General features: G+C 35.6%; 1 protein-coding gene across 7 annotated transcripts in view; it reads left to right on the forward strand.

The window, feature by feature from the left end:
* Positions 1-20,669, forward strand: part of SESTD1 (SEC14 and spectrin domain containing 1) — a 62,365-nt gene that overhangs the window by 22,586 nt on the left and 19,110 nt on the right. For 6 of the 7 annotated variants that reach the window (XM_049812904.1, XM_049812914.1, XM_049812868.1 and 3 more), the window contains 5 exons: positions 1,266-1,379; positions 13,914-14,027; positions 16,260-16,357; positions 16,764-16,819; positions 19,202-19,413. In XM_049812904.1, the coding sequence (XP_049668861.1) occupies positions 1,266-1,379; positions 13,914-14,027; positions 16,260-16,357; positions 16,764-16,819; positions 19,202-19,413 (594 nt within the window). The remainder of the gene's footprint in view (positions 1-1,265; positions 1,380-13,913; positions 14,028-16,259; positions 16,358-16,763; positions 16,820-19,201; positions 19,414-20,669) is intronic. The other variant, XM_049812922.1, reaches the window with a different exon arrangement.

Consider the following 20,669-nt stretch of genomic DNA (forward strand, 5'->3'; position numbering starts at 1 on the left):
CTGGGTTTTTGAGTCTGTTTCAAGGTGTCTTTCACCTGTTCTTCATTAAGATGGCATTCCTATTAATAGAGTTATAGTAATTGGATCCACTATATTCTGATGATCTTAAGTGAACTTTCACTGCAGCTAATGTGGCATTGTGACATTTAGCAGGAACTTCAGCTAGCGGGAAAAGTAGCTATTTGCCCATGCTCAGATTTCACTGACTTCCTTGTCAGCACACTTACTGTCAGCGTGAAGCCTGCAGAAACATAAGTTGCACATATGTATCTTTAATTTGACAAGGAAGCAATAAAGACGACTTTTCCTATGTAAACTAATCACTTGTACAGACCACTTGAGATTTCTCTCTGCTTGGACACCTGTAGCTCTCAAAGGTGCTGGCTGGTCCTCAAACAGACACTTCTGTGTTAAAAAATTTTGTCTACTTTTAAGTAGTTTTTGCATATTCATTAAAATGGTGCAAGAATGAAATACCTTTTTTTATTCAGTGCTATGATTTCTGAGTTGGATGTATTTAACTTTTCTCAGAATTATGTTTTCATAAATAAAGTGAGGTATTTGGAGAGAAATCCCATGGATTGTGTCACCTTTATGTCAGTACTGTGATTACCTAACTATTGCTTATTGCTATAGCTGATGGCTTGGGAGTAATCAAGAGTTTCTTTTCCTTGATATGCATTCAATGTGACAATATAAAATCACCTTGGTAGATGAAATTGCTGGTTTAGGCTGAGGAATGGCTTCCTGGTAATATTTTATGAATTAATATGCTGAAATGTTAATAATAAGCCCTCTTTTTCTAGTCTAAGCAGTATGTACTAAAGAAGTATAGGATATAACAAAGTATACAATTCTTTTCTAACTTTATGATTATTGTTTCATTCTACATAGCAAATGACATTGGTAGAAAGCTTTGCCCTTAACATTTTTTTTTAATGAAATGCCATAAATAAAATTAAGTCTAGCCAATAATTCATGTTTCTCTGTACTGATGTAGCATGGACTAACGATTAGGCCTCAGGACTGGGAGTAAAGAGGTTAGATTTTATTTTCGGTTCTGACATGATTTTGCTATGTAATTTAGCACAATCTACTAAGAAGGATGGAGCCAACATGTGATGTAGCTGCAGCAGACTTAGTTTAATTTCTGTTCGTAGATTTTAAGTTCTTGAATAGATGATTACATAGAAGAGGAATTCAGTTCAGTAGTAAATGAAGGTTTAATCTTGAATGTTTTATTTATTTTTTTATTTGTTTTACAGAATGTTGTTCCAGCTGAGGTATCACTTGTTTGTGTAGTAAAGCCAGATGAATTTTGGGATAAGAAGGTTACACATTTCTGTTTTTGGAAAGAGAAGGATAGACTTGGCTTTGAGGTATGTAGAACTTTTGTCTACTTCAGAAAAAAAATACCATTTCTGGAGTACTAGAATAACTGGATGAAAATTAATGTCTCTTTAAAAATAGTTCTATTTCAGACACTGTGGATATCCTTAACAAACCACTGTGGCTTTTTAACTTCTTCCTTCTTTAATAAGAATATTAAACGAAGTAGGTCTCAAATCAGAAATGTGTTGTGGCATTTAATTCTTTGTTCAGCAAGAGGATAAAGCTGTTTGATACATATTGTGGATGTTTTGAGTAAGAAACTTGCACAGGGTTTAGTGTGAAGTTTTTTTCATGACTCTAATGTAACAGACTGTAGAGATACATGTTGTATGGTGTCACTAAATCAGTAGTAACCATTTTGAAGAACGTCTTGTTGCAGTTGCATGCCTCTTCTCTCATTTTTTTTTAATTATTTGGCATCAGTAACAAAGATTATAGGTCCCTTCAGTTTCCCAAATTTAAGCTGGTACTGTTCTTAGCTTGTGAGGCAGAGTGTGTACAAGAGTTTACACACTAATGTTAGCAGTTCCATTCCTTTATCTTTTTGGGAGGTTAATGGAAACCTCAATTTTCCCCATTTTTAGAAAATTATCTGTTTCATCAATCTTGCTAATCATTTTTGAAGTTAATATTGTTTGAACTACACAGGCTTGCTGTGCTCACCAAATAGTAAAATGTCTACATGTTTTGTACAACAAAGCTCTTAGCATCTTTTTTTGTGAAAGAGATTGAACAGAAAAGTGTTCTGCAGCCTTGTCCAATGCTCTGTAATTCTTTCTGATGGTAAGGTTATAACATTCTTGAAAACTCCTGTAGAAAACTTAGTTCAGGGGAAGTGGGAGTTGGAAGGTGGCAGCTGAAAGGTTATGTAACTGCTAAATAATATAAACCTAAAGACTCTATTATCCAGATACACTGCTGTTAATTCATATTAATTTTGCCTTGTTAAGTCTTGTATCAGGCTACCTAGAATAGGTGGCTTCATTTTTGGAAACAATTCCTGCATGTGAAAGTGCTCTGAAGGAGTGTGGGGGTAAGGGGTAAGAGTCCTATTTTCAATCAGATGACCAAACCTTTTTTTTTTTAAATCTGTTTTAAGATTCCTTTTATTACATTACTTCATTTTTTGTAATGTGCTTTAGAGTCTTATAAGAAAGGAAACTAAGGAAATCCTGCATGTTTGCCTTCAGGTTGTTTATCTTACAGGTGAAGATCATATTTTCTTTCTGAGTTGTTCTTTAAAGACAGGTTTGAAAAGTAGCCCAAGTTCAACAGAGCAATCCAGAGAATCTGTGAACAAACACTTGTGTGTTTGAAGGTCTGCAGCTAGCAAGATATTCACTAATAAAGGTAGTGAAGTGCCTGCCTGAAGTTTTGCTACTAGAATTGGTTCCAACTATGTTAAGCTTGTGACTTGCATTACAGTTAAACTGCCTTGGGTTTCACAGATGTCTGTCTGTCCCTTCACCTGAATCCCTAGAGGGTACTGGCAGGGAGATGTGGTCAAAGTATATTTCCATCCTGAAGTTCAGCATGTATTAACTCAATCATAGCTTCTTTAATCAGAAACATGAGTATGGTGGTATCCACCTTTTTATAAACTAGCCTATTCGGAGCACATCCAAGATGAGAATTAAAATAAAAAAGACTGAACCAATCGTCTGTACTCAAAAGGATGATTTAAGAGCTGATGTTTAGAAAGTGACTTAAGTTTGCAATACTCAGTTTCACATGGATGCTCTCAGGACATAAGGCAAACACTAAGTCCAGAGTGTGGCAGTAATAAAGGTGAACCCCCCTCTTTAGAGTTGCTACTGTCTGATTTAGGCTCTCTTCCCGTCTGCACACCTATAAATATGGTCCTTGGGCAAGTTCAGGAAGCCTTTGAAGTTGTGGTATAAAAATTTTTTATAGTGGTTGTTACTGTATACATCATGGTATTGCCAGTTTGGAAATTAACCCTTTAGAAGATTCTTTTTGGATTTTTCTTTAATATGACTCAGCTGGAATCTATTTCTAGACAAATAAGCAGAAAGTCTACAGAAAATATGTTAATGAAGCAGGAATAATTTTACATGGCTATGATAAAAGGATTTTTTTGTTTGACTTTAAGGATTGGCTAACAGGCATTAAATGATAATTCTGTAATCTAGTAAGCTTTGTAATTTTATGAAGTATGTTCTGTGCCAGTGATGACTTTGGCATAGACCATAGGAGTTGTGTAACTGAACCTTTTGGTTTCTGTTTTTAAACTGCTTTTTTCATTACTGAATCATAAACATTTCTCCCTGATCTGAAATTTTGATCTAAGATTCTCTTAAATTAATAGTTCTGATTTTCTTAGGAAGAAGAAAATAATTGAAGTATTAGAGATGAATTTCATGCGAACATATATAAAAATGCATCAATTGTAAGAAATGTGGTTGGTGATGTATAATTTTACAAGAAAAATAATCATAGCATTAAAACACAGCAGCTGCTTCCTAGGCAGGAGGAAAACTTAAGATTTGTTCCCTAATGCCTCCTTGTATCTTGGCTTGATGCATGGGCAGATCAGGTGTTCGTATGAGTAGGGGACAATAACAGGTAGTTGCTGAATTCTCATTTTGGTTGATAGGTGTTTGCTCTTGAGTTTCCCTTCTGCCTAATTTAGAAGTGCTGAAACAGGGTGAGACCGCTTGCTTGCATGAGGGGCTGCTATCAGCTTGGGGGCAGTTGTCATCTAACTGAGGTTAGATAATGAGCAACTGTTGGTGTAGAGTTCCTATAGGTGTTTCTAAAGAGACTGTGATACCATCCTAGCTCATGGCTTTTCCTTGTGTCTTGCACTTTCTTGGGTTCTTTGTTTGGTTTTTTTTTCTGTGTAGTAACTCATATTCTTAAATGGCATTCTTCGTTAAGGACAGGGAGAGCTTAGAGAACAGTAAGAAAAATCTTGCGCTTTCCCAGATAATGCAAGAATCACCCACGGTATTTGGCAAGCCTTTGTTCTTCACCATTCATTAACTCTTGGTTATCTGTTATGTGGTTGTGATTAGGAAAACTGGCTCAGTAAAAGTGAACCACCTTCTCTGTGCTCCACATATTTGTGTTAGAGGCAGTAGTATGTCTTTGCTCTATTCCTGGTATGAGTGCAGAGCACTGATAAGACCATGGGAGCCTCTAACTCGTACAAATCTACAGCTACATAATTGTTTATTACTGGCAGTAAAAACAAAGCAACACCCAACTTGTTTTGGATCACAGGTTAGATTTGCATTATTAGGAAAATCTATTAGGAACTAGTCAAAAACTATTAGGAAAATCCAAGATTGCTTTTGCACCAGTGAAATAAATATGATCTAAAAATTTAAATAAAAGTATGGAATCTTTTTATTCACTTGAGAGTGTAATCTAATTTATTTGAAGTAAATGTTATGTAACTGTGATTTCTAATTTCTTATGGGGCATTACATCTACCTCCTATTTCCTGCTACCTGATCTGTCTTTAATACCTGGCTTGCTATTGCCACATGAAGCCATTAATCATAATGCCTTCCTATCTGTTCAAAGTCAGAGATCCTCCGAAGCGGAGCAAGATGTGGTGATGATGAGTTCCAAAGCACTGAAAGTAAATGTGGGAACTGAGTTCAAAAGGATACTGAGTGGATGAGTATAAAGAGATGGGCTGATTCAGCTGAGTTAAAGTGCATATCCTTATTCCTGGTTAGTATTAGTGTTGGTTTTGGACCTGCCTCAGATCAATTCCCATTCATCCTCCAGCAGAGCTTTCCTCTGTCCCTTTATTCCTCTCTAAAATGCTTATGAGCAACCGGTTCATGTTTTCATTGAAGCAGTTTTTTCTGGTCCTGTGCCCGTGCTTCATAACAGGAGAGTTGTCTTAATTGTTCCATGGGTGTCTTTCAGCTGAAATGTTGCATATGTTACACTGTAATAATACTGTTAATGTTTTTAAATGAATGAAGAACAGGGTTTGAATAGGTTTGTATTTTGGAGGGTTGGGAGGTGTTGCTTTTTGCTTTTCTATTAATATACTCAGTGGTGTGAAACAGATCACTGTTAGTAGCTGTAGCATGTTTTATTTGATTGTGAGCTTTTCATAGGAAGATAGCTAGGATAACTGGAGGAAAATATGTACCATAAAAGTAGAAGAAATGTACAAGTTTGTACACAGTGCAAAATTGCCTACGGACTGATTGGCGGGGGGTGGGGGGGGGGGTGGGGTGTCCTGTATGCCATTCATTTAAGGGACCAGGAGGAAAAATAATCTCTTAGCCTAGCTTAGATATTAGATCAGTGCTTTGACAATCAGTTTGTCGAAAGCAGGAAGGAAGGAAGTGTGCTTGCTGTTTTTGTCCTTGTGGAAATCATGGAGCAAAATTTAGAAGTTTAGGATTATGAGATAAGAAATTAAGGTTTTTTTTTAAAAAAAAGATAAAGGAAAAAAAGGTGGTAAACTACTGGGAACTAGTTGGAAAAATCAGAGTATATAGCAAAAGGATCCTAGTCCTGAAGTCCAAAGTCTGAGTAGTTCTAAATGCTTCACACCTGCACTGTAGCAGCTATCAACTCTTACGTCTCTAGTAATAGTGTCAGAAATTTCTTATGATTGTATATCAGCAGAATCTGTTCTGGAAAATCTTAAGTCTCTAATGTCAAGTCATCAATATACAGAGGAGTACAGAAACGTAAAAATCACTTTTTTCCATGAAGTTTTCCTGCATTTCAGCCTGTTTATGGTCTGTGTACGTGCTTATCAGAATTGCTCTGAAAGAAATACTAGCTAGCTGACTTGCCTTTTTCTGTGTTACGTAGCTGAAAAATAGATACCAAGATCTTATAATTTGTTTAGAAGTATAGGAACTCTTTAAGAAAACAACTGGAAAGGCTAAATCCAATGGGGTTTGACCACAGTTTTCCAGATCAGTCCCCAATACAAGTAAAGTAACTCTTCATTACCTAAGTCAGTGTTACATACCTAAGTAGGCAGATGCCCTCTCTAGACTAACAGTCTTTATTCTGAAAGTGATTAAATGCCTGTTACATGGTTATAGCTATCTTTAATGTTCCAAAATACAAAAAAACGCACCCCAAACACTTTTATATCTGGGGTTTTTTTGGTGCCATTGAAAACAGCATGGTCCAGAACTTTCTACTGTGTTACTACGAGAGGTTTTTATACTGTTCTTGTATTTTGAAATTAACTACTGTTACTATATGTATCTTTATATCTTAGCTCTCAGTATTCTACTTGGAAATTAACTGTGGCATAATCATCCCCAGTTTACCTTTTAAGAATAATGCTAATAAGCAGAGTATTGCTCCACAGAATGAAGAAAGAATAACACTTTGTAGGAAATCTTTAATTTCTGTATCATATCTTCCAGTCCAGTGTTTTAATACTTAGACACCAAAATTTGTAGCTTTCATGGATGTTCCCAAAAATGCATGTAGGGGTTTCAATATTTTATCAAAATGGTATTTATTTAAATGCATCTCTTATCATCTGCATGTATCTTTGTTGCTGCGATTTTCACACCAGAGGCAATGGGTCCTTTTAAAAACCGGGGCCAAATCAGGGAGTTGTCCCTGTGGAGCTGGAGTACGTAAGCCTGCATTTATGTCACGTTCTAAATTCAGTCCTAAAGAAGGGTGTGCCTATTAGTCTCTTCTCTGGGACAGAAAAAAGATAGTGTGCTAATTATTATTATGAGTCCTGGAGAGGAAGGTGAATGAGTGCGCAAAACCATGAGTGCTCGAAAGTGAAGGAGACAGTTACTGGGAATGGAGTTGACAGTGAGTCTAGTGTATATCTAGATTCTACTAGCAGCCCTTTGGTTTCTAGTATGCCAGATTTCTGTGTGATACTGGCCAGATAAATATTTAACTTGTGTTTCTCAGTGTAATGTTAAAGAAAATGATCATTGTATAGATTAGTGTTCCATATTAGCAAATAATACTCTATCCTACTCAGTGTTTAATCAAACAGTGTTTCAAAAAATGGATAGAAATAATATTTATCATCAAACAATAGGATGATTTTTCTCATTGGGAAGAGGAAGTCTTTGCTTTACAATTCAGTGGCAATGAATCACTGTCAGACTAGATATATGGGCGGCTATGTTCTGTCTGCTAAGTGCCATAGTTATTCTTGAAAAGTCACCAGGAGGATAGTTGAGGCCATATATAAGTTTTTCCAGCAGCCAAGTTTGCTGGAGAATAAGCACAGCAAACTTTAAAAAAAAACAAACCACAAATGCTGAAGATGAATCCAATTGTGCTTTAGAAAACAGTTAGGATTCACACTTAATTAAAAAAAAAAAAAAGTTGCTTTTTTAATACAAAAGTGGCCTTCAGAGTAGTGTGAAAATGAATATAGGCATTCTTCAGTTTGGACTTCTGCACAGGCTGAAGAGCAAACTTATTCTTGCAAAACTCTGCCTCGCAATCTCTCAGTGCCTCTCTGCCATTGAAGCTTTCCTCATATTTTTCCAAAGCTGTTTGGATATGTAAGCTGCTGGCATAACAAATCATCAAGAATCACTCTACTGAGAAAACAACTTTAATATTGAGCCCAAAGGACTTTCTCAAAATTCAGAATTTTATACCTATCAACCAGGCTGTGAGAGGGGAAGAGCTATCTGGGCTTCCCAGTGTTGCCTGGCAGAAATTTTGGGAAATGAACAAAAACTACTCTACTTATGCCTGTTTGAATGAAATTTGTCCAAAATTACCAATCAGCAACCTGATAAATATGATCAGCTTTTAGCATGTTTTATTAATGTTCTTTTTGAAAAAAACTATTTTAGAAATGACAGATCCTTATGTTCCAGTAACCAAAAGAAAAAAGTATTAAATATTTTGATGCTAGTTTATTAAAATTAGTAAATGAAGCAGTGATGTTCTGCTCATACTGAGTAAATACTTTAATATACTCTTAGAGTAGCTACTTTTGTAGTCAGTTACATTGCAATGTAACAAATCAGAACAGATAATTTAAACATATCTATTGTATGCATAAATGTTCTTACCATTAGTTTCATTTCTATCACTTCTACATAACATCAAACAGCTAATACTGTGTATAATATATACATTCTATTATTCTTAGAACCTTTTTCTAAAGATGTGTTTAATTTCATGACTAGCATCGCTTGCTACCCACATGACAATGAGGATTACTTAAAATAAGTGAGAAACTGTGGCATGTGTTGGTAATGCACTTTCAGCCCATATAAACTTGTCAGTGGTTGGACACACCTGGTAAGAATTCTTTACAAAGAATTGTGAACTTGGTCAGACTTTTTGGTTGTTGGATATTAGGTTGCTTGGACGTGTAAAAAAACAAAAAAACCCCAGCACACCTCCCCCAGCCCCCCACCCCCAAACCAAAACAAAAAAACGAACAACAACAACAACAAAAACCCCAAAACCCACCAAAAAAACCCTAAACCAAAACAAACAAAAAAACCAACCAACCAAAAAACCCCCAACAAAAACCCAACTCAAACCAAACAAACCGCCAAAATAAACAAAAAACAAAACCAGACTAACAAATTATAAGCAGTGTAGATATGTATATGTAATTAATTATTTTCTCTGTTTTCATAAATGATTTTGTCAGGATTGGCTTTTTTCTATTCTGTGAAATTCAGTATATTTTTAGGTTTACAGTGCTGTGTAAATGTCAGTTAATAATAAATATTTTTTCTAAGAGATTACACCAATTATTCTTTTAAACGAAATCTGATTTTTTAAGACCTCTTTACTCTTGAGATTAAAAAATATGATTTAGTGCCCTTACAGTTCCTCTCTACCTATTTCCCAGTATAAAGTTTTTACTCTAATACATGTAGAATATTACCATCCAATTTGTTTAGATAATTTTCTACATTTATCCCATAACAGCAGTGTATTACTCATTGATGCCAAGCTATGAAAATTAATAAAGAAATTTACTGCTCTGAGAAGATCATATGCTTAGATTCACTTGTTTAAATTTCGTATTCTCAAGGGACATGTGTGTTGTGTTCTTTTGGAAAGTACCTACTCCTTTTCAGTAGTGTGGCTGCTGTGATATTACACACTTAAGAAAAAAATGCCTTGTTACTGAAATTTTATACCATCCTGTCATCCAATAGCTCCTGGGTTTGACGCTGTGACATTTGTATTAAAGAGCTTTTTCAATTCTTCCCTCAAGAAAGAAAGTTCAGATGAATGTTTTTAACGTTTTAGGGGCACTTTTACATGTCCTATTGAATATCCAGAATTCCCCTCTGGTCTTGTCAACTGCCTTTATCTCATTGCAGGTGATCAATGAAAATAATTGCAAAAATCAGCAAATGACATAGAGTGAGAGGTCAGCTTTGTATAAACAGTATTTAAAGCTCTTTTATTATGAAAGATAAATGTTGGTGGCACTGTTGCATAGGTCAAAATCATGTTACTAGAAAACATAACTGTAGTCTCACTCCTGAGAAATAAGGGAGCTCTGCAGTTGAAGCACAAGACTTTGCAGTACATGGGGTTTTTTGTTTGTTTGGCAGCTCTTAAAAAGGTTGCTTGATTTTATTAAGAAATACAGCACTTTTACTTTTCCCAAAACACTATCCTGAGTTGTTTCTGCAAAGGCTTTTACAGTGTTTTAGCAAGCCCATATTGTACAAAGCAAGTTTGCTGATTAGAGTAGAGCAATGATGAGAGCTGCTCTCATCATCTCTGCTAAGTTTTAAAAAGAACTGAGTACAGATGATGATGATGATAAGGACTCTGGTAGGTAGCAAAGAGGACATATTTGAAACCTACTAGCACTGTCATCTTATTAGCTGTCCTGTCAGAAGTGGGTGGATCAAGTGGGAAATGAAGCAAGGATTTAAGGATTCAATAATTCGTACTTTTTTTTTCCATTTTACCATCTGTCCAGAACTATTAATTTCACCCTTAGAAAATTTAAGCTGTTCACTTTAACATCCAACTATAGTCTGCTGTCCAAAGGCTTTTACTTTGGATTAAGAAAACTTTTTATTTTCCTGGAGTCAACATAGTAAGATAACTTTGAAAAAAAGAAAAAAAATCAGTCTAGTTTCAAGCAAACAGTGGGATATTTCTATTTTTATAACTGTAAATGGTCCTCATCTGGACCTGTGTCTTATCCAGGAGTATTGAGTGCTAGCTGGTCAAGCAATAGAAAGCCATCATCATTCTCTTCACAGAGTGAGGAGAAACTAGAGATGTTCTCTGTGGTTAGTCGTCTAGTGCAGTTTGGTAATGATAATTTTAAAGGGAAGGATGACAAATAATTCTAAGCATGCCATTAACAAAGTGTCCTGGTTTCAGCTGAGATAGTTAACTGTCTTCCTAGTAGCTGGTACAGTGCTATGTTTTGAGTTCAGTATGAGAAGAATGTTGATAACACACTGATGTTTTCAGTTGCTCAGTAGTGTTTAGACTATAGTCAAGGATTTTTCAGCTTCTCATGCCCAGCCAGGGCACAAGAACTTGGCACAGGACACAACCAGGGCACCTGACCCAAACTGGCCAACGGTGGATTCCATACCATGGGATGTTCCATCCAGAATAGGAACTGGGAAGTGGGGGCAGGGAATCGCCTCTCGGGGACTAGCGGGGTGTCAGTTGGTGAGTGGTGAGCAATTGCCCTGTGCATCATTTGTACATTCCAATCCTTTTATTATTGCTGTTGTCATTTTATTAGTGTTATCATTATCATTATTAGTTTTTTCTTTTCTGTTCCATTAAACCGTTCTTATCTCAACCCACGAGTTTTACTTCTTTCCTGATTTTTCTCCCCCATCCCACTGGATGGGGGGGAGTGAGTGAGCGGCTGCGTGGTGCTTAGTAGCTGGCTGGGGTTAAACCATGACACAAAGTATTAAACTATTGAGGATTTTGAAGAGCCCATGTGACTAAAAGCTTTGTGAAGTGCAACAGACAATATGTTGAAGTGTGAAATTCAAATGCAAGTTGGAATGCTAATTCATAAAGGAAAACATTTTTAGGATGTGGTAATTTAACATTTATTGTCTCAAAAGGTGAAAGACAATTACTGTGATTGGATTGTGAAAAGTTTTAGGAATCTGTGACAGTGGAAGTTTGCTATAGGTGCTGAACGTAAAGTAGAACTCATCTTTAAAAGAAGTGGTTTTTATCTTCTCCCTGTGTAACATCACACCTACTGTTATTTAACTGTTTTTTTTCTTTTGGCTCTCTGTTGTTGTTCTTATGGACTGTTAATCTGTAGGAGCTGATTAAAGCAGTGTTTCAGAAGCTTCAGAGAGGCAAATTGTACTTTTGACACCTAGAAATATCAAAGTTACTAATTTAAAGCGTATGGAGGGTGTTACATTGGCACTGCCACTAGTCTAGGTCTAGAACAAGAGCTAAATTCTGTTTAGGAACCTCCCTTCTGTCACCACCTTGTCAAAAATTCATGTGTTTGTTTACTTTTTGAAGTCTTCAGACAGGATTTCCGCGGTTATCCCAGTTAACAGTCAATAAACACTTTAAGAAAGAAACAGCTTTTAAAAAAAGAAACCTAGAGAATGAATGTTTTTTGGAGCAACATCTTAAGTTACAACAAGGCTTACTATTGAGGTGGAAGTTTTTGTTTTTCAACTTTTCTAATAAGGTGCAAAAGAAACTATGTTCTTTGACCAAATCTCACCTGTGGGGTGGGTTTTTTGTTGGAGAATTATTTTCTCATATAGCTAATATATGTTACAGGCAGGTTTTGCTTTCAAGGAGAAAAATTTTTCTTAAAAGTTTCCCTGGTACAAGTTTGTAAAGCTTATCCCTTGCCTACTTTCCTTCCTGAAGAATCTCAGTTAAAAAAATCAGAAGTGGTCTCAATGCAGTCTGTCCTTTTCTACAGGCTATTTGGTTTTTTTAGAACCAGTATTTTAGTGATGTGAATGAGCTGTCCTATTTACTTTAGTTTCCATACCAAAATGTCCTGATTGAAGAAATTAATTTTCTCCTTTTTAATGAACTCATAGAGATGAAAAGAGAATGTAAAAATGATCTAAAATATAAATGTGTGCCTAAAGGGAGAACAAAGGCTTTATTTTTCTTGGACCTAGAGTTATCTGGGGTTTGGGCTGGTTACTGGCATTACTTAAAGAAACTACAAGCTAATTCCATTTATGGCAGCTACATACCATCAAGAATACAGGAGAATAGCCTATATTTGCTGACTGTTGCTGGAAAATTTTTAAGTATGTTAAATATTAGGCCATTTGTTTGGAACTACTCTGCGTTCTTTAGTTGTAAGAATTTAAAAAATGCACACTAATTCCAATTGGAAGGCACCTCAGGATGTCATTAATCCAACTTCCTGCTCAAAGCCGGATCATCTACGATTAGACCAGGTTACTCAGGGCTTTATCCATTTGGGCCTTGAAAAACTTCCAAGGCTGGAGACTGTGCAACTTCTACTTTAAGTTTTTAAAGGTGACCAATGGTTGTTGACCTGAATGGCTTTTGATCTCAAAACCCATCTCAGAAACATAGTATTTTCATCAATGATTTGGTATATCAAATTGCTTTACTGATCTAAACAGGCCTGAACTATCCTGAAGTAGTGGAAGACAAAGTAGGATGGGTTTTCTTTCTTCCAGTGCCTTCAGGAACACAGGACTGGACTAGAGTAGAAGGCTTTTTCCAGATTTCTTGTCCCCTGCAAGAATATGTGCGTGATCTGATGGGTCTGCTTCCATAGAGAGTTTTTTTTTCCGCAGGCATTATTCCAGGCTTAGCATATCATGCCTCAAAGCAACCTGTGCTGCCAACTTTTGGTTTAGGTTTATATGAATAAGGCTCAGCCAGGAGCATCTAGAATGCAGAAATGAAGGGAAGGATTTAGTCTTCTGACTAGCAGTGGACCTGTGTTTTCCTTTATTTCCTGAAGTAGTTGATGAACTAGATTTTTCTTCTGGGCGAATGACTTGGGCTTTTAAGCATACTAAGATTTGAATTTGACTACTTGTGGAAAGAGTGTGGTTGATCCAACTCTTGTTGAGCATATTTGCACAGTAAATGCAGGCACTTAACTCTTATGACACAAACCCACCTCTGGGACTGAAAGTATTGCAAGAAAGTGGTAAAAATACTAACTGCTTTGCAGTATGATATCCTGCTACTATATTCACAAAAAACAGATTGTGTGGTGTATGACTTAAGAAGCATCAGTTACCACCAAGAAAACGGATATCAAAGAAACATATTTCTTTTTCCTATTATAAAGAGACAAGGTGGTACAGATGGTGCTCTTACAGGATTATGCATGATATACACTGCATATCAAAACTACCTGTCTGTTTTAGGCCCATGTTAATTGCAACCAGCCTTACTTCATTTAAACATTTAGCAGTAAAAGGGTCGCTTTCTCTGAATCACAGAAAGATGTGCTCAGTACCTCTGGATGCACTTAACAGGCTTTTCAGGTACTTAAGGGAAAATATAAGCATTACTTACAAGTGTACCTAAGGTTTCTTTTATTGTTGCAGGTTATTTTAGTATCTGCTAACAAGCTGACTCGATATATAGAACCATGCCAACTAACAGAAGATTTTGGAGGAACACTGACCTATGATCACATGGATTGGTTGAATAAGAGGCTGGTTAGTTTTCTGGATTTTTGTTTTGTTTTGGTTTTTTTTCCAAATGTCTCATTCTTGAGCCATGAATTTTTGTTTGTGTAGGAACTGCTAAGTGTGTAGAAATTGTTGTATGTGTAGTAGTGGAGTTCAAATGCATGAATAGTCTTATGATAACTAACACTGGATTTGCTCAAGGGATGATAAAAAGCTAATGTAATCAATTTGTTGAACCAACAAGTTCCTTAATGAAGCTCTCTTGTAGACCCTCACTCTAGAAGAGCCTGAGTGTATAGTATAGTAGCTACAAAGGAAAATTGTTTGGCTGCTGATAGGAGAAATCCAAACCAAGGAAGAAATACTTGGACTCTGCAGATCTTCTGAGGTGATCTCTTAGGCCTTGGTTCCTATGTACTGAGAGCCAGTTTTTAAGCTGTTCTACACTAAAACCTCCATCAGTGCAGTTTCCCCAGTAGGTAGAGATGCAGTAAACACATCCCTACACCCCTAAATAATTAATAGATGTGAATTGTTTAAGTAAATGTTGGTGCGCATAGCACTCCAGAATGTTTTTAATCTGTTCATTGATACTTTGTTTTCTGTTACTTTAATTGAATTTTCAAAACAATATTTAATCTTCAATGAAAAAGTGCGTTCCTTTCCCATGCAATCTATTCTTAAAATGTGCATCTCCATCTAGGATGTTCAGGTGGGATCCTGGTCAAGGAATACTCCACAGTGTCCCAACCGCAACTGCCCAAAGCTTTCAAACATACCTTGCAGCCTGTTTCACAGCAGTACTTGCCCCTCAAGAAATTTGAGGGCTTACATCATGTGTACCATGTTTCTTTTTTGCTGAATCTCAGCAAATTGTGTCTTCAGACCCAAGGGCAGAGAGCATCATCTGCTGTGGAGCTTTTTTCTACTGGTCTTTGCATGGCCTTTATGTGTGTGTGGATTAGGGCAAGGCAGCTTGTTTCTTCTCTGCCTGAAACTGAGAGCACCTGGACACAGGGGAGGGAAGGGAAATCTAATATTTTAATTCTCCTTCATTTTTGTCTGGTATATACAAATCTGGCTTCTACTTGCTCATTCCTGCATTCATAAAATTCATAAGGACAGTACTTCCACTCTAGCTGGAACTTCTGCTTTATATTTGTTTCAGACTACCACTGAAAATTTTTCTCCCGTCTCTCCTCTCTTGCCTTGTTTCACTTATTTTGTATATTAAAGAAGAAAGCCTCCTCCATTGTAACTCCTGAATTCTGAAACTAGACAAGAGGGCAGAAAGGTTGTTTAAGGTACTAGCTGAAAAACAGTTTACACCTGTTTATACGCTTTAATTCTAGAGATTTTTTTTTCCTTTTGTAACAACTGAATTTAGCTTGCATTTTATAAACCATGCTTTTATAAATTGGCTTTTAAGAGCTGTCCGCCTCATGTCTATTTTGGTTTTCCCTGAAATTTAATTAGTCCTAGATAGGTTAAGGAAGGTTCATCTGCACGCTATCGATTAATAATTTATTAACACCAAAAAGATCTGAAAATTATTGCGCATGTCACTTATGGCAACTGATCGTGCTCAGTTCTGCTAAAAAACCCCAAAAACACAAACCAAAAAACCAACCCTCAGAAGTCAGGTACAGGGGAATCATCTGAACAGTACGCAGTGTCTGACTATACATGTCTTGTTATCTGAGATCAGAAGCCCCTATGTTCAAAGAAACTGATGAGGGCGTTTCTTTCTATACAATATATCTTTCTTTTATCTTGGTTTCATTACAGTGTAGCCCATATTAGTAGTGATTAAAAGCTGGAATCTTCACAAAGTTGATTATTTTAATCCATTCAAGTGAGCTGTCAGATGCTTGTGTAACATGCCTTGATTCTTTAGCATTATTCTTAAGATTTACTTAAAGGCTTAAATGAAGATGTAGAATAAATATGCCCATAAGAACTTACAGGTTTTGCAGAAATCTCAAAATTTTTCAGTATTTCAGAATTCAATCCATCTTCGTTATATTCAATGTAACATTTACTATTTCCCTAAGGAATCTTAGTGCTCTTAAGTGTTCCCTGAACAAAACTTTATATTTTCTACTCTTTCTACTCTACCATCTGAATGCTGGGAAGTAATTATGCTGTGTAAAGACTGAAGTATACTAACAGAACTAGTGGATAAATTTGCACTGATGCCTTCAATACTGCCACTTATATAATTTTCATTTCTTAAATTAAAACCTGCCTCTTATTTAGGTGTTTGAAAAATTCACGAAAGAATCAACATCCTTATTGGATGAGCTTGCTCTAATTAACAATGGAAGTGATAAAGGAACTCAACAAGAAAAAGAGAGGTTTGTGATTCGCTATTTGCAATCAATGCTTTTGGATTATAAAGTTTCATCGGAAATCCAAATTATATTGAAACTACAATATGCCTTAAATATTTTGAAATGTGTAAAGAAATTCTGGAATTTTATAACACAGACTACAAAATTAATCAGTATTTGTGTAGGTGGATGCTCATTTGGCAATTGATTATATGCAGCTGCACTTCTATTTTGATACAATGAGTTGAAAAAGTAAGGACTTTACTGAGTGAGGGAAGAAACATACAGTCTCTTAACAGCATCAGGTAGCTCTGGCCCTTAGCTGAAGTTTTTAGTGCTACTGTAATACCCATTATTAATAACGTATTTGTTACTTTAAGTAATTAAGTTTATTATTATTATTAATGATGTGTTTGTTACTTTATTCAAGATCAATAGATATGAACTTCCTTCCATCAGTTGATCCTGAGACGGTATTGCAGACAGGTATAGTAAGCTGAAAAATGATAATGTTGGTCAATGAACATTATTAATTTTTAAGCCCCTAGTGAAAGTACAGAGGGCACAATAATTATTAGCCATCATCACAATGTAACAAGCTTACCAATTAATGTCATCTTTGGGTTAAAAAAAAGTGATGTTAACAAATGGACGAAATCTTAATGTCTCTTTTTAAATAGTTTTTAATAATCCTGATAACATCTTTACAGTATTACTTAAATTAGTATGTTTAATTTGATAATACATTGATAATACCACCAAATGGCTACAAATCAGATAGCATTTTCCTACACAATTCTAATAAGTCAGCCTAGTTCTGGGCTGGCCATCTGTAAAAGCGAAGCATAGTCTTCTGACTCTTCACTGCTTAGACTCCCTTCATCATTAAACAGTTTGGGTTTTTTTGATTGAATTTTTTTTGGGGGTGAATTTCCTGTTTACAATAAAGTATGACAGACTGTTGATTTGGACTAGAAATTTGCTTAAAGATTTGTGCGTAGTGTTAAGGTGGTGCTCAGAATCCTCATCTTAGAGCCTCTTACAAACTAATGTGCGGATCACATGTGATATTTGCTACAGAGAACTAACTACCAGCTTTAGATGTCCTCTGTGTAAAATTTTAGTTTATTTAGATCTGGGGATAATATTGCTTAAGTTAAAAGGTGAAACAATAGTTCCTTGCTGTGGTCTTTAAAGTTTTTAAAATATGAAGTGTCTGTAGACAGTGTCACTAGGTTTTAGTCTAATTGTGTATTCTCTTCTAATGGTAAGATTTTTGGACAAAATAGCACTTCAGTTTTCTGTAAGCAGATGGCTCTAAAGAATATTAGTTGATATGCATTTTCTGTTTTCTTAATTATGGCATAATGAAATTTGTTTTGAGCTATGAAGTTTAATAACTTTCATTAAAACATGGGAGTTCCTAAGAGGCAACTTTTCTTTGTTAGATTCATTGTATTGAAACTTTGAGAATAAAAAAATCAAACTCTTACCAATTAAACTTTCCTACCTCTTATGGGTAAATATGAACAAACCAAGGTTTTAGATAAAAGGCTTCTGTCTTCCATAGTTACAAGTACTGTTGCTTTCAAAAGCTCAAAATCCACATATATAGTTCTTAAATTTTCATAAGAATCTAATTTAAAAAAATGTTTTTACATTGAAAATGTTAATCCTTTAACTGCTGAAACAATACAATAGAAATTCAAAATTATCCCAGTAGAACTATGCCTTGTAAAAGCCTTTAAGTCTGTTTGCTCTGCAGCTATCTGCACCTATTTGTGTAGTATTATAAAAGACAAAATCCAAGATGTTTATTTCCATAATATGGCAAAATATATGTGAATTCTTAAGACATGTTCATTTCACAATAATATATGCTGAGTTTACTTGCTGCAATTTCCAAGGTCCTTGACATTTTGTTTGTCTAGATAATACCAGTTGAATTTAGAGTCTATATTTCTGCATTTTCCTTGAGGTATTACAATTCTTATTCTAGCGGTAATTATTTTCTTATAGTGAACTGGCATGTTACCAGTTTAAGACCTGCAGAACTGATAATATGGAATTGGCAGATTTCCACAGTTACACCAAGATTTCTTTAGTGACCAAACATTGGTTTATTTACGAACTTGTTCATTGAGCTTTTGGGTTTACTGGTAGTACAGTGTTTACATTCTGAAAACTTTACCACAACTTAACAATATCATTCTTCAAACAGTTTAAACAGAGGATTAAAGAGTCAAAACATACTATTTTTGCATATATGATTGTTGCACTCTAGAGTCTGTACGCTGATATGGTGCTTAAGAGCACAAAGAAAAAGGTGAGAAAAGTGAGAAAAAAAATTGATCAAAATACCTAGTATCAGTTCCACACTTCCTGTTAAAGTTTTGTACTTGGTATGAAAATCCTGAAAGATAACAGAGAAATTATATGCTCAGTTTGTTAGTGCTTCTAGATCATTCATTTAATCTAAGAATACAAATTGTTTGAGAGAAATACTTTGGATGCTACACAGTATTTTGAAGTAAACCAGAATACTTAGTTGTTTCAGACTCAGGATTGTGCTTTGCAATTGTTTCTTTAAGTTAATCAATACTATTGTCAATATGAACGTTGGTCACGGTATCTCTTTTATATATCTACAATATACCACATGATTTCTACCCTATTTTATGACACAGCCTCACAAACTGTAGCCAGTGGTCTGCATGAAATGGTATCATTAAATGTGCCCAATGCATGAAAGATCATTAGCTGCAAAAATGTAGCACCGGATGGTCTAAAAGCAGGCATGCTTACTAATAATTTTTATGCTTGTTTTTTGAATCTAAATTAACCACATCGTTATATGTATTCTTGAAGGCCATGAGTTACTGTCTGAGTTACAACAGCGTCGATTCAATGGTTCAGATGGAGGGGTATCCTGGTCCCCAATGGATGATGAACTACTTGCTCAGCCACAGGTCATGAAGCTACTGGACTCACTCAGAGAGCAATATACCCGCTACCAGGAAGTTTGCAGACAACGTAGCAAGCGCACACAGCTAGAGGAGATTCAGCAGAAGGTAATGCAGGTAAGATTGGAGTTGTTCTTGAATACTCTGAGGAGGAGTATTGAGCTCAAGTCCCAGACTGTGTTTCCTGCAAAACTTGAGTATCAGAGGTGAGAGCTTCATGCCTCCTTTCACTCCTCAAACTGCTACATGCTAGTTTCACTTGATACTTTACATTGTGGCTATGACGATGACTTTCTGAAGGCTGTTCTGATTAGGTGATTAGAAATATGCTCTCTTGCCATCACGCAGAAGAACCGTCACGTTGTCCCTTTGTTGTGTACTGAGGCAGTGTAATGCTACGCTGCTGGAGGGGCAAATGCCTGACCTGTTAGCCAAGAGGAACATTCACAAATGAGACACATTTGACTGTAATTTTTCTTGGGAGTTGGAAACCTTCCCCTGCCCATGTTGTTTCAAGGTCCTCTTACTGAAGATAAGCCATTATTTATTCCTTTATTTGTCTAATGCTTGGTGTTTTAACTAAGTGAAAGTGATTAAACTGTGTATTTCAGGGATACCTGGGCAAGAATGAATACAAACCTTCCTAATCAATCGTGTGTTAAAGGTCGTAATGAATTGGTTTGGTCCTTTGGAAACAGGCATGTAATTAGCACTTTCAACATTTTGTCAGCAGAGTCTCAGTAGCAAAAATCAAGGAAATGGAATCAATTTATTCCTCTTGTGTTTATTAATTGAAATTAGATTTATGTGTTTTTAAGCTTCTATATAGTTTGAATATTCAGCAAATGGAATGGATATTGCTTTTAACCTTTCAGCATTGACATTTCTAATGCATGAGGAATGTAAATCAAGTACTTGCACTTCACAGCATTCCAGGTATGGGTAAAGATAAAAACTAATCAATCTTGTTATTTCTAGCAGTGAAAAATATAAATCTACTGAGAAAATAGCTTTCACTTATGTAGTAATTCAGATTATTATAAAAAAAAACCCTTAAAAAGCAAATGTCATTTTTTTGATATGTTGAGGTGGAAATAATAAAAATATGTAAGAGATTAAAATAGTACTATATAGAACATATTAGCATGGCCGTGGGTATAATCAGGTGAGGTGGTTTTTTTCCTGTGTTAGAGTTATAGTGGTTGAACAAGATGTGCTGATTGAAAGGAAATTTATAATATACTTTGGCAAATGTGACATTGTTAAGGCATTTAAATTGACTTGTTTACGTCAGCCTCATTTTGCAATATTTGTAGTAGAAATACTTGTTTGGTCTTTCTACACTATGGATGGTACATAGGAAGTGAACTGAG

Source organism: Accipiter gentilis, chromosome 1, assembly GCF_929443795.1.
Source record: "Accipiter gentilis chromosome 1, bAccGen1.1, whole genome shotgun sequence".
NCBI lineage: Eukaryota > Metazoa > Chordata > Aves > Accipitriformes > Accipitridae > Astur > Astur gentilis.